This window comes from Scyliorhinus canicula, chromosome 5, assembly GCF_902713615.1.
Source record: "Scyliorhinus canicula chromosome 5, sScyCan1.1, whole genome shotgun sequence".
NCBI lineage: Eukaryota > Metazoa > Chordata > Chondrichthyes > Carcharhiniformes > Scyliorhinidae > Scyliorhinus > Scyliorhinus canicula.
Window position 1 is genome coordinate 176,184,566 of NC_052150.1, and position 14,226 is coordinate 176,198,791.

Genomic DNA, 14,226 nt, shown 5'->3' on the forward strand with positions numbered 1-14,226 from the left:
ACCAAGCAGCATTTGACTGAATATTGCATCAAGGAGCCTTAGCAAAACTGAAGTCAATGGGAATCAGGGAAAACTCTTTGTTGGTTGGAGTCATAGCTGGCACAAAGGAAGGTGGTTGTGGTGATTGGAGATCTTAGCTCCAGGGCATCTCTGTAGGAGTTCCTCAGGGTAGTGTCCTCGGCGCAACCATCTTCAACTGCTTCATCAATGGCTTCCGTCTATAATGAGGTCAGAAGTGTGGATGTTCAGAGATGACTGCACAACATTCAGCACCATTCACAACTCCTGAACTTCCTGCAGAAGTTCATGACCAAATGCAACAAATCCATGACATAATGCAGACTTGGGCTGACAAGTGGTCAGTAACATTCGCACCACAGAAGTGCAAGGCAAAGACCATCTCTAACGAGAGAGGATCTAACCATTGCCCCATGATAGTCAATGACATAACCTTCACTCCATATCAATATCCTGGGGGTTACATTGACCAGAAACTGACTGGACTAGCCATATAACTACTATGTCTACCAAAGCAGGTCAAAGGCAATGATTCTGCAGGCGAATAACTCACACCCCCCCCCGCCCAAAAGCCTGTCCCCCATCTAAAGGGCACAAGTCAGGCAGTGTGAATGGAGAGTAGGGTTCTTCCCGGAGGTTGATGACAAATGTAGCGGTGCCAGAGAGGCCCGGCCAACCACGCCCACTGTCTGGTCTTGCCCCAGACTTGTGGAGTACTGACAGCCTTCTTCGAGGCTATGTCCCAGTGGTGGGGGTGAGGTGGAGCCATGCCCGATAGTGGCGGTCTTCGGGGTTTCAGACCAGCCAGATCTATTCCTGGGGAGGAGGGGCGGACGCCCTTGCCTTTGCCTCCCTGATTGCCCGCCGTAGAATCCTGTTTGGCTGGCGGTCAGCAGCACCACCCAGAGCTGCAGACTGGCTGTCCGACCTCTCGGAATCTCTCCAAAATGGAGGAAAATCAAATTCGCCATCCGAGGGTCGGACGACGGCTTCCACAGAACGTGGGAGCCATTCATGCAACTGTTCCGGGACCTGTTTGTGGCCAACGTACATGAGGAAGAATAGTCGGGTGGCCAAGAACCAGGGGAAAATGGACGGGAATCGGGGGAAGGTAGCCGGGGGGGGGGGGGGGGGGGGGGGGGGGGTGGGGGGATACGGGCTCGGTATGGGGGTTGATGGCAAGCCAAGGCCCAAAACCAAACTATAAATAAATGCCTATAAACATGTGCCTCGGCCATATTGGGGAATGTAAAATATGTATGCTGGCTAAAGGGGGTGGCCACAATTATTGTTATGAAGATGCTTACCTGTAAATATTCATGTTAATTTTTGTGTTTTCCTTTTTTTTCTTCTCTCTCTCTAATAACTTGTAATTGTCATATATAAAATAGAAAACTCAATAAAAAAAAACATTTATAAAAAAAAAGGAGTGTGATGGAATACTCTCGCCTTTCCTGTTTGAGTGCAGCTCCAACACACTTAAGAAGCTCAACACCATCCAGGACAAAGCATCCCATTTAAAATTGGTAACCCTTCCATCAACATTCATCCCTTCATCCTGACAAACGTGGCAGCCGTATGTCCCATCTTCAGGATACACTGCAGGAACTCAAAGGTTCCATAGACAGCACCTTACATTCCCAGCACCATATCTAGAATGACGAGAGCAGCAGATACCTGGGAACACCACCACCTTGAGCTCTCCCTCCAAGTTACTCACTATCCTGACTTGGAAATATATCGCTGTTCCTTCACAGTCGCAGGGTAAAAGTCCTGGAATTCCAATCCTAACAGCACTATAATGAGTGTACAGGTCTACACATCAGGGGCTGCAGCTGTTCAAGAAGCCAACTCACCACCATCTTCTGAAGGGCAAATAGGGATGTACATTAAATCCTGGCTAAGCCAGCGATGCCCATATCCTGTAAATTGAATTTTTTTCAAAATTTGGATCTTTTATGCTTAAATAACAACTATGTTTTTTTCAACAGCATACAATCTCTTTTATTACTCAAATTTGCAATGTTTGCATGTGTACTTTGATCTGCCTTGAAAAGAGTTTTTATTTTGTTCTTAATTCTAATGCGGTAATTATCCCCTGCAGGTGCCACAAGTACGACAGTACTGAAGAGCTCTGGGATTATTTTAGAGCCTTCTGGTGTTGTTCAACCATCTGCCTCTTGTCAACAGCAAATTCAAAATAATGTATTTGATTTACGGAGGAATATTCTTGACCTGCGTCTGCAACTTCAACATTTGAGACAGTCGCAGGTATCTGATCAGTTTCTGTCCGGATAAATGTTACCATGCTACAATGTATAAAATTTTTGGTTGCAACGAGATTATGGTTTGACCATTACAATTGAAACTGTGCCTGTATTCACTTTGGATGGTAAAGTAGCAATAATTTAGCAATAAATGTTGTCTGGTGATGCTGTGGCAAGCTGCTTGATTACTGAAGATTGTGGCATATAAATCGACCCAGTGTGTAAGACGACCCCTTTTTTTCTGGTGAAAAGATTCTATTTTTGTATAATCGCGGTATATAGGTTTACCTCCCTTTCCAACCATAGCATGTTTCGCTGACAGTAGTCGGCCTGAACTTTCCATCACAAAAATGCATATTTTACTTATCTGATAGGGGCTGGTTTAGCACACTGGGCTAAATAGCTGGCTTTTAAAGCATACCAAGGCAGGCCAGCAGTGCAGGTTCAATTCCTGTACCAGCCTCCCCGAACAGACGCCGGAATGTGGCGACTAGGGGCTTTTCACAGTAACTTCATTTGAACCCTACCTGTGACAATAAGCGATTTTCATTTTCATTTTAATAACTGGTTGCACGAAATCAAGCTGTATTGCAAAGGTGCGCACGAGTTTGGCAAGCCCAGACAGAGCAAACCCTACAAGGCGAACAAAGAGTGAATCAGCCTTCCAGCAAAACAAACTAACTATGAAGTGGCTTCAAGCTAAAAGTTGGAACATTTGCATCAATAACTGTGCTGCAATGAGGGAATTTGGTGTAGGTGGAAAACCTTTGCAAGAAGGGAAGAAGGACAATGCTCAAGACCAAATGTGTCAAGAGGGCAGGGCCCATCTACTGGCCTTATCTTGAGAAACATGCATTGGAATAGGTCCTTGAAAATGGTCAGAATGGTTAGATCACCACCACAAATGCCATATGTATACACACACTTCAGTGGACCAAATCAATCCCCAAGTTGTGCAAAGATTTCAGTAAAATGCTAGTTTGTGCAGCCACTTAATGGAACAAAAATGTGTTGCAGCAGAAGACCGAGAGTTGGAGACGACCAAAATACTTTGATGTTGAAACTATAAATTTTGCGTGGATCATCATCAGAATGTGGCAAAAACATGAGTACCCATGATGCGACACCAGCAATATGGATGAAGTGTGCTTTAATTTTGAAATGCCCAACAACTGTACTATAGAAAATAGAAACAGGAGGAGGCCATTTGGCTCTTCTCGCCTGCTCCGCCATTGATGATCATGGTTGATCATCAAATTCAATACTGAATCTACCCTGTCTAATCATGTTAGCATTTTGTACGTTTCTATAATCCCCTCTCGCTTCTCGAAACTCCAATGAATATAACCTGCCCGTTCACCGTTCAGACCCCTTATACAACGTGAGTCGCATTAAATAGCTGTGTGTTTCTCAGCAGTGCGAACGTTAGGAAACACGCGGTTAAACACGCCCGCTAGCAGACTTTGTTCCCTTTTGGGAGAATCGCACCCAAGGATTGTCAGGATTGGGGAGGTCATGTCTAACAAATTTGATTGAATTTTTTGAAGAGACCATCAGCTGTGTAGATGATGGTTGTGCAGTTGATGTAGTCTACATGGACTTCAGTATGACGTTTGATAAGGTCCCCTAAAGGAAACTGAGCCAGAAGGTAAGGGTCCATGGGAACCAGAGAAATGTGGAACCAAAATTGGCTTAGTGACAGGAGGCAAAGGGTGTTGGTTGAAGGTTGTTTTGGTGACTGGAGACCTGTGTCCAATGTTCTGCAAGGTGCTGCGTCCTTTGCTGTTTGGAGTGTATATTAATGATCTAGACGTGAATGTGGGGGCGGGGTATAAACAGTAAGTTTGCAGATGAGACTACAATTGGTGGTGTGTTAAATAGCAAGGAAGAAAGCCTTAGATTACAGGACGATATAGACAGACTGCTCAGATAGGCAGAACAGTGACAGTTAGAATGTAACCCTGAAAAGTGTGACATGATGCATTTTGTGAGGTCTAACAAGGCATAGGAATACACAATGGTAAGAGGCTAGGGAGTACAGAGGATCAGAAGGACCCTGAGGTGCATGTCCAAAGATCCCTGAAGGCAGCAGGACAGGTAGGTAAGGTGGTTAAGAAGGCATTTTGGATACTTGCCTTCATTAGCTGAGGCATAGACTAGAAGAGCAGGGAGGTTGTGATGGAGTTGTATAACACGTTAGGCCACAACTGCAGCTCTGGTTGCCACACTACACGAGGGATGTGATTGCACTAGAAAACTGGAAGAGGGTTTTCGCCAGGATGTTGCCAGGTCTGGAGCGCCTCAGCTATGAATAGTGGTTGGTTAGGCTGGGAGTTCTTTCCTTGGAGATGAGAAGGCTGAGGGGGAACCTCATCAAGGTGTACAAAATGGTGAAGGTCATAGATAGGGCAGATTGGAATAAACGTTTCCCCTTACTGGGGGGGGGGGGGGGGGTCGGGAGCGGCACGCTGGCACAGTGGTTAGAACTGCTGCCTCACAGCACCAGGGACCCAGGTTCAATTCCATCCAAGGTTAGCTGTCTGTGGCTGCGTGGGTTTCCTCTGGTTTCACCCTGGTGCTCTGGTTTCCTCCCACGGTCGGGATTGTGCAGGTTAGGTGGATTGACCATGATAAAATTGACTCTTAATTAAAAAGTAAAAAAAGTAGAGGAGTCAATAACCAGGGGACAATGAGTTTAGGTAAGGGGTGAAAGATTTAGAGGGGTTTGAGGAAAACCTATTTCACCAAGAGGGTGGTGGGAATCTGGTACTTGCTGCGATGGTGATAGGGCGGGAACTCTTTTCACATTTAAGAAGCATTTAGATGAGCACTTGAAATGCCATAGCATACAGGGTATGGAGCAAGTGCTGGAAAATGGGATTAGAATAGCTGGTGTTTTATGGCCGACACAGACACAATGGGCTGAAGGATCTCTTTCTGTGCTGTTTGACTCTAACATTGCTCGTCAGTTGTGAAGTGATCAGAGGGTTAGATAGGGTGGACAGCGAGAGCCTTCTCCCGCGGATGGAGGTGGCTAGCACGAGGGGACATAGCCTTAAATTGAGGGGTAATAGATATAGGACAGAGGTCAGAGGTGGGTTTTTTACGCAAAGAGTGGTGAGGCCGTGGAATGCCCTACCTGCAACAGTAGTGAACTCGCCAACATTGAGGGCATTTAAAAATTTATTGGATAAGCATATGGATGATAAGGGCATAGTGTAGGTTAGATGGCCTTTAGATTTTTTTTCCATGTCGGTGCAACATCGAGGGCCGAAGGGCCTGTACTGCGCTGTATCGTTCTATGTTCTATGATAAGGTATTTGAGGAAAGATTAAGGAATATTAAGTTTTGTTGTGTGGAAAGAATATGGCGAAGTAGGAACCTCATGGAAGCATATGCAGCACCCACCAGTATTTGCCTCTGTCTTCTCATTGATCTTCAGACTGTCCTTACTCATTCTGGATAATGAACCCTATGGGGAAAAATTTGAAGTTCCAGTTACAGTAAGTCCTCACTTGGTGTTGTAGTGCGTTCCTCAAAATCGTCACTTCAAACAATTTTAAGTGAGCCAACTTTGTTTTTAGTTTTGGTTCGGTTTTATCACAAATTAAGGTAACATAACATACACAGTGTGTGCCCAATAAACTCCGCAGAGAACTAAACATTTTAGAGCAGAGTCAAAAGAGAGAAAGGTCATTATAGTTGAATTCATAATTTAACTATATAGTAATAGTGAATTGGAGTAGGAGTGAATATGATATCCAAACCCTAATTCAAAATGCATTCCAAGTCTACCTAAAAACAGTAAGAAGTCTCTGAACACCAGGTTAAAGTCCAACGGTTTATTTGAAATCACAAGCTTTTGGAACACTGCTCCTTCATCAGGTCAAGGAGCAGTGCCCCGAAAACTTGTGATTTCAAATAAACCATTGGACTTTAATCTGGCGTTCTGAGACTTGTTACTGCGCCCAACCCTGTCTAGCACCGGTACCTCCCCACCATATCTGAAAATAGTGGGAAATCAGCAAGGTAAAAATGTGTTGTTTTCTCATTGAGAGAGTGTAAAATAGAAGAAGGTTGCACCATTGCAAGCACTTAAAGTGAGAAGAGAAGAAATAATGCAAATGGTCGAAAAATAATAATAAAGCACTTGTGCTGTCTGAGTCGTGCTCTAAACGCTCTTCCTTTTGTGCTTTCCTTGATTGTAGGCTGTAGATGGATTTAGTTTTCGGTATATAATTATGAATAGTCCTCAATAAAGTGGTATGCATTTATTGTAAAGTTAGTCTGTATTTGAAAGTAAGAACATTAACCTTGCCCTACGTAATGTGCTATAAATTGCAGTGAAAATCAATAACCAAATGATGCTATGGTCTGTGTTCCAAAATTAGCTTTGCTGTCTGTTGCAGTAAATGTTAACCATCCTTTGAAATGTTTGCTGAAATAATTGAATGTCAAGTCTTTGTGAGATTTTCATCTATGGCCATTAGGAGAGAAATAATCACTGCAATAACTCTTAATTAACAACTGTTATTTTGAGTTGTGATCCAACTGCATTGGCAGCATGATTAAAGGCAGGTTACAAATTTGAAAGCAATCCAATTTTTAAACTGGTTACCTTTTTGAGTACAGGTGGAGATTTATCCTTTGATCAATATGGGACTATGGAGTTGAGACTCTCCACCACTTTCTCAAGGGCAATTTGAAATATGCAACAAAGCGATGAGCAGGTCAGGTGAAAGAATAAAATAAATATTGAATTGAAGTGCAGAGACCACAAATGTAGAGCAAGCAGCTGTATTGAAAAATGCAATTGCACTTTATCGAGTTAAATTAGGACAAAATAACTTGTTCAGCATCTTTTATGTCCTCAGAATAGTGTAAAATTATTATATTTTGAGAGTACTGTTTTGTGGGAAAAGCCGTAATGGGTCCCAGTCCAGCAACACATCGGTTTTGAAGTGCTCATGCTTGTATTTAATTCCCTCCATGGCTTTGCCCCTTCTTATTTGTAGCCTGCTCCAACTGTACACACCCACAACATTGCATCCAATTCTGGCCTGATGCACATTCCTGATTTTATTTGTTCCACCATTGATGGCTATGCCTTCAACTGCTGAAGCTCCTAAACCCACAGCCTAAACCACTTTGCCTCTCCATCCTCCATCTTTTTTAATCCTCCTTTAAAACCACCTGTTGCGTTACAGCATCGAATCTGAATTATCCACAAAGTGGCGGAAGGTGTCACTTATAATACTATCAAAGAGCACTTAGCAATAACCTGCTCAGCAATGCTCAATTTGGGTTTCTGCCAGGGACACCATAAGACCATAATAAGAGCATAATACATAGGAGCAGAATTAAGCCATCGGCCCATCGAGTCTGCTCCGCCATTCAATCATGGCTGATATTTTCTCATCCCCATTCTCCTGCCTTCTCCCCATAACCCCTGATCCCCTTATTAATCAAGAACCTATCTATCTCTGTCTTAAAGACACTCAGTGATTTGGCCTCCACAGCCTTCTGTGGCAAAGTGTTCCACAGATTCACCACCCTCTGGCTGAAGAAATTCCTCCTCATCTCTGTTTTAAAAGATCGTCCGTTTAGTCTGAGATGGTGACTTCTGGTTCTAGTTTCTCCTACAAGTGGAAACATCCTCTCCACGTCAACTCTATCCAGGCCTCGCCTGTAAGTTTCAATAAGATCCCCCCATATCCTTCTAAACTCCAACGAGTACAGGCCCAGAGTCCTCAACCGTTCCTCATACAACAAGTTCTTCATTCCAGTTTTCATTCTTGTGAACCTCCTCTGGACCCTTTCCAAGGCCAGCACATCCTTCCTTAGATACGGGGCCCAAAACTGCTCACAATACTCCAAATGGTGTCTGACCAGAGCCTTATACAGCTTCAGAAGTACCTCCCTGGTCTTGTATTCTAGCCTTCTTGACAGGAAGGCTAACATTGCATTTGCCTTAACTGCCGACTAAACCTGCACGTTCCTGCATACTGCTGCAGACCTAGTTACAACCTTGGTTCAAACATGGATAGTGGACTTGACCTCAAGAGGTGAGGTGAGAGTGATGCCCGTGGCATCAAGGCAGGATTTGACTATCAAAATTTTATTCAATGAGAATCTTGGTGGTGGTGGGGGTGATTCTCCACTGGTTGGAGTCATACCTAGCACAAAAGAAGATGATTGTGGGATGCCAATCATCTCACCCTCGGACATTGCTGCAGAATTACGTCACCATCGTGTCCTGGACCCAAGCTTCTTCACCTGCTTCATAAATGACCGTCCCTGAATTATATGATCAAAGGGATATTTTTGCTGACAATTGCCAAGTTTCCCGCCTTAATACAGTCAGTTGTTTTGAATTCCATTGCTGGTAGCCACTGGGATCTGCTGTCAGGTAACCAAAACGGCTCCTCTCCAACGACAGAGAGGGCAGCCCCTGTGTCTACCTCCATTTCCAATGGGTGACCGTTTATAATTGTAAAATTTGGTGTTCCGCAACAACCTCGTTTTCAATAAAAAATCGCTCTTAAATTGGATCTTTTTTGAAAGGATTATAGAAACAGCTGGCTGAAGGGTTCAGCAATTTAATTTTGTTTAGCTTGCTGCTTTACGAATGATAGCTTTGTTAGTGTGATTAGGGATTTAATTGGGTTGGTCCGGAATTTGCGGCAATAGTGAAATTAGTGACAAACAACGTAAGTTATTATTCCTCATCCTTCACTGTGCAATTTGCCAGAGCAATTATTAGAATACACCTCAGTTAACATAGTGGCAAGACTGGAACAGGGTGACATATTGGTGGTTAAATATTTGTTTTAATTGTCGATATGTATTTAAATCTCAACCTATAAATGGTAAAATTGCACACTCCATGGGACTGTAATGTTAATTATACTTTATACAAACCCAGTTAATCCCTAATTATAACACACTGTTTGTCTTCAAAATAGAGCTAACTGAGATGATTATAAAAGTTGCAGTTTATTTCTGCTGACCAAATTGTTACTAAGATCATTCAGGGATTCATGAAAACACAAGTGCCAAGATTGGGCGACACAGTGGTTAGCACTGCTGCCTCACAGCTCCAGGGTCCCGGGTTCAATTCCAGCCTTGGGTGACCGTCTGTGTGGAGTTTTCACTTTCTCCCCATGTCTGCGTGGGTTTCTTTCGGGTACTCCAAAGATGTGCAGGTTAGGTGGTGTTACTGAGTTACGGAGAGGGGTTGGAGGTGAGCTTAAGTAGGGTGCTCTTTGCAAGGGCCGGTGCAGATGCAATGGGCCAAATGGCCCCATTTTGCTCTGTAGGGATTCTATGATTCAACGCTGCCTCCAGCCAATGTTCATTTATGAACAGCAGTAAAATTATTGAAATAAGTAAGCAGACAACAATTGAATAATTCACTATCCCAAGGCTTATTGCTTGGGGGATTGGAATTTAAGAGAAATTATGTACTTGATCGATGTCAAAAGATTTCAGAAACCATGCAGGGAAAAAAATACCAGAAAACACAATTAAATTTAACATTTCCACGATATTAAGTGTTTAAAATCATGGTCTTTGTTTGATCAGTTTGATGAAAAATAAAATGTAGAATTCCAATAGCAGCTGTATTTATAATGTCCAGAAGTCTTGTACCTTTTATAAAAATGTTCTTCTGCTGATTCTTACACATTCCCCACACCAGCATTATCCTGTAATAGTCTTAAGAGGCAGTCATGATTCAGTAGCATTCATTCAGCAATCTCAGTCTCCCTGCTGATTTTAATGGGTGTGGTGAGGAGCCAGATGCTTTACAATTTCAACGAGGGAAAGGGTGGATAGTACATATTGTCGTGGAATAAATGATGGCCTGTTTCTCGTGCCATAATTTCTTGGAAATGTTAATAATGTGTGCCGTAGCTGCAGTTTGCAGTGAATTCTGGCTAGTTTTTGCTCAACTGTTCCTCTTTATTAGCCACTTTTAACACCTTTACAGTTGGGTATTTGGTAACTGAATGGATAAGATGTTATTTGAATCAATTGTGGCACTTTTTGTCCCTTGACGCTGTAGTGCTGTGACTCGATGCCCTGGGGCGTTTTTTTTGGAAAAAATGTTATTGAAGCATTTGTAATTTTCACAGTTTTAACAATTTAACTTTTCTTAAATAACCGAGTGGGTCGACACATGCAACAACATTAAAATAACATACCCTACTACCGCCCCCCCGCCCTATTTCCTGATTACCCGTACATTAAGTTCCCTATTCTTGTCTTACAATACCATGCCTCCCATATTTCCTCCTCCCCCCCCCCCCCCCCCCCCCTTCCTGCTGACGTTCAATTTCCCTTAAAGAAGTCGATGAACGGCTGTCACTTCCAGGTGAACCCCTGGGTTGAACCTATCAAGGCGAACTTAATTTTTTCCAGACTGAGAAACCCTGCCATGTCGCTAACCCATACACCTGACTTTGGAGGCTCCAAGTCCCTCCATCCCAGCAAAATCTGCCTCCACGCCACCAGGGAGGAAAAGGCCAGTACATCTCCTCCTCCCGCCCCCGGACCTTCCAGTACCCCGAATATTCCCACTTCCGGACTCTGAATCACCCTCCCTTCCAGGACCTCTGACATGACATCCGCAAATCCCTGGTAAAATCTCCTCAACTTCGGACACGCCCAGAACATATGTACATGATTTGCCGGGCTTCCCCCACAGCGTCCGCATCTATCCTCCACTTCCTCAAAATACCTACTCATCCGGGCCACAGTAATAAGAACATAAGAAGTAGGAGCAGGAGTAGGCCATCTGGCCCCTCGAGCCTGCTCTGTCATTCAATGAGATCATGGCTGATCTTTTGTGAACTCAGCTCCACTTTCCGGCCCAAACACCATAACCCTTAATCCCTTTATTCTTCAAAAAACTATCTATCTTTACCTTAAAAACATGTAATGAAGGAGCCTCAACTGCTTCACTGGCCAGGAATTCCATAGATTCACAACCCTTTGGGTGAAGAAGTTCCTCCTAAGCTCAGTCCTAAATCTACTTCCCCTTATTTTGAGGCTATGCCCCCTAGTTCTGCTTTCACCCACCAGTGGAAACAACCTGCCCGCATCTATCCTATCTATTCCCTTCATAATTTTAAATGTTTCTATAAGATCTCCCCGCATCCTTCTAAATTCTAACGAGTACAGTCCCAGTCTACTCAACCTCTCGTCGTAATCCAACCCCTTTAGCTCTGGGATTAACCTAGTGAATCTCCTCTGCACACGCTCCAGCGCCAGTACGTCCTTTATCGGGTAAGGAGACAAAACTGAGCACAATACTCCAGGTATGGCCTCACTAACACCTTATACAACTGCAGCATAATCTCCCTAGTCTTAAACTCCATCCCTCTAGCAATGAAGGACAAAATTCCATTTGCCTTCTTAATCACCTGTTGCACCTGTAAACCAACTTTTTGCGACTCATGCACTCGCACACCCAGGTCTCTCTGCACAGCAGCTTGTTTTAATATTTTATCATTTAAATAATAATCCCTTTTTGCTGTTATTCCTACCAAAATGGATAATCTCACGTTGGTCAACATTGTATTCCGTCTGCCAGACCCAGCACATTCACTCAACCTATCCAAATCCCTTTGCAGACTTCCGGTATCCTCTGCATTTTTTGCTTTACCACTCATCTTAGTTTCGTCTGCAAACAACACTATGAGCCCGATGAACCACCTTGAATTGGATCAGGCTAAGCCTGGCACACAACGAGGATGAATTAACCCTCCTCAATGCCTTTTCCCATGGTCCAACTTCCAACTCCCCTCCGAGCTCCTCCTCCCACTTCCTCTTCACCTCCCCGATTGGGACCCTTTCCCACTCCATCAATTCTTTGTATAACTCCGAGACCCTCCCCTCCCAACTCACGTTTGTGACATCACCTTATCCTGTAGTCCCCTCAGCGGGAGGCGAGGAAAGCTTGGAACCTGCCCCCGAACAAAGTCCCGTACCTGCAGGTACCAAAATCCGTTCCCACCCAGCAACTCAAACTCCTCCTCCAATGACTCCAGGCTTGGGAAACCCTCCTCAATGAAGAGATCCCTAAATCTCTCAATCCTGCCAGCTGCCACCTCCTAAAGCCCCATCCAGCCCTGCCCGGAACAAAACGGTGATTATCACAAATCGGTGACCACACTGACCTCCCCTCCAATCCCATTGTGCGGTCTCCATTGCTCCCATACCCTCAGGGCTGCCACCACCACCGGGCTTGTGGAGTACCGAGCCGGCGAGAACGGCAGGGGAGTCGTTAATAAAGCCTCCAAGCTCGTGCCCTTACAAGATGCCGCCTCTACCTGCTCCCAAACCGACCCCTCCCCCACTACCCACTTCCTGACCATCGATATGTTTGCCGACCAGTAATAGTTAATCAAACTTGGGAGGGCCAAGCAACCCCCCCCCCCCCCACCCCCCCGCGACCCCGTTCCAGGCGGTCGTCTTCACTCTCGGGGTTTTACCAGCCCACACAAAACCCAAGATCACCGCATTAATTTCCTTAAAAAAGGCCTTTGGGACAAAAATCGGGAGACATTGAAAGAAGAACAGCAGTCTCGGGAGGACTGTCAGCTTCACCGTCTGCACCCTCCCCGCCAGTGTCAGCCGGAGCATGTCCCACCTGCGGAAATCCATTTTCATTTGATCGACCGCTCCACCCAAATTTCACTTGTGAAGCTGCCCCCAATCCTTAGCTATTTGAATCCTCAAATACCTGAAACTCCTCCCCACCACTTTAAAAGGTAACTTGAATCGTAAACACCTCGCTCTTTTCCATATTTAGCTTGTAGCCTGAAAACCGCCCCAGTTATTCGAGTGCTTCCATAATTCCAGCCATCCCCCGCAATGGGTCTGTGATATAAAGGAGTAAATCTTACGCGTAGAGCGACATCCTGTTCTGTTATGATATTTCGGATAACACAGGCTGCTACTTGATGCAGTCTTAACTCAAGGATGCTCCAGACTCTGAAATAAGTTCAACATGTTTATTGAACTATTAACACAGTTCTCAAATGAGTTCGACTCTCTGCTAATCTAACTGTAGTAATTCAGTCTAACTGTACCAGCTTGCTCGAAGCCACGTGCTGGTGTGTGATGCTGCTGATCAACCCTGTCTAACTCTCTAGATGTCTGTCTGTCGAAAGAGGCAGGGTGTGAGTGCCTCATCCCTTTTATATTGTTTATGCCATGCCCCCTTGTGGTGATGCCACCCCTGAGTGTCCTGACTGCCTATTGGTTGTGTCCCATTCTGAGTGTTCGTTGGTTGCATGTTTGCATATCATGACATCTCTCCCTTTTATTTTTTGTGTTTTTTTAGATGTATGTACATGTGAATGTATCTGTCTAATGTGACTGACTGAGGAATACAGAACAGAACAAACAAAACAAATGCTCACAAGTTCAGTCTCTGAGGCTTGCGTCTGATCCTCGTCGGCCGCCGGAAAGGTGGTGGAGGGGATGACGGTGTCTTGATAGGCGAGTGGGAGGCACGACTGGTGATGCAGATCTGCACAGGGCTGCATAGTGGTTTGGTTTCCCACAATTTAAACAGCGTTTGCCTCTTGCAGGGCAGTTTTTTAAAAAATGGGTGGGCGTCAGGCCTCGGGAAGAGCGTGCAAAATGGCCGCTTTCGTCAATGTGGAGGCGCTGCATCCAGGAGATGGCCCGAAAACTCTCCACCTCGTGGGAAACTTGTTTTTCATTTTCTGCTGTTTTGTACTGTGAATAGCGATTTTTAAAGTGCTCATGCACAGTACACGTTTCAATCGCGACTGGCAGGGCCATGTGCTTGATTTTCAACAATAGCTCTCGCAGAGGATCAGTGTGGACTCCAAAAACGATTTGGTCTCTGATCATGGAGTCAGTGATATACCGAAGTTGCAGGAATGCACTAGCAGTCTAAGGTTAG

General features: G+C 44.6%; 1 protein-coding gene across 15 annotated transcripts in view; it reads left to right on the plus strand.

Moving 5' to 3' along the window:
• The window catches only part of LOC119966444 (sickle tail protein homolog), a 764,531-nt gene that overhangs the window by 657,829 nt on the left and 92,476 nt on the right, over nt 1-14,226 (plus strand). For all 15 annotated transcript variants that reach the window (XM_038798122.1, XM_038798124.1, XM_038798119.1 and 12 more), the window contains one exon: nt 2,123-2,289. In XM_038798122.1, the coding sequence (XP_038654050.1) occupies nt 2,123-2,289 (167 nt within the window). The remainder of the gene's footprint in view (nt 1-2,122; nt 2,290-14,226) is intronic.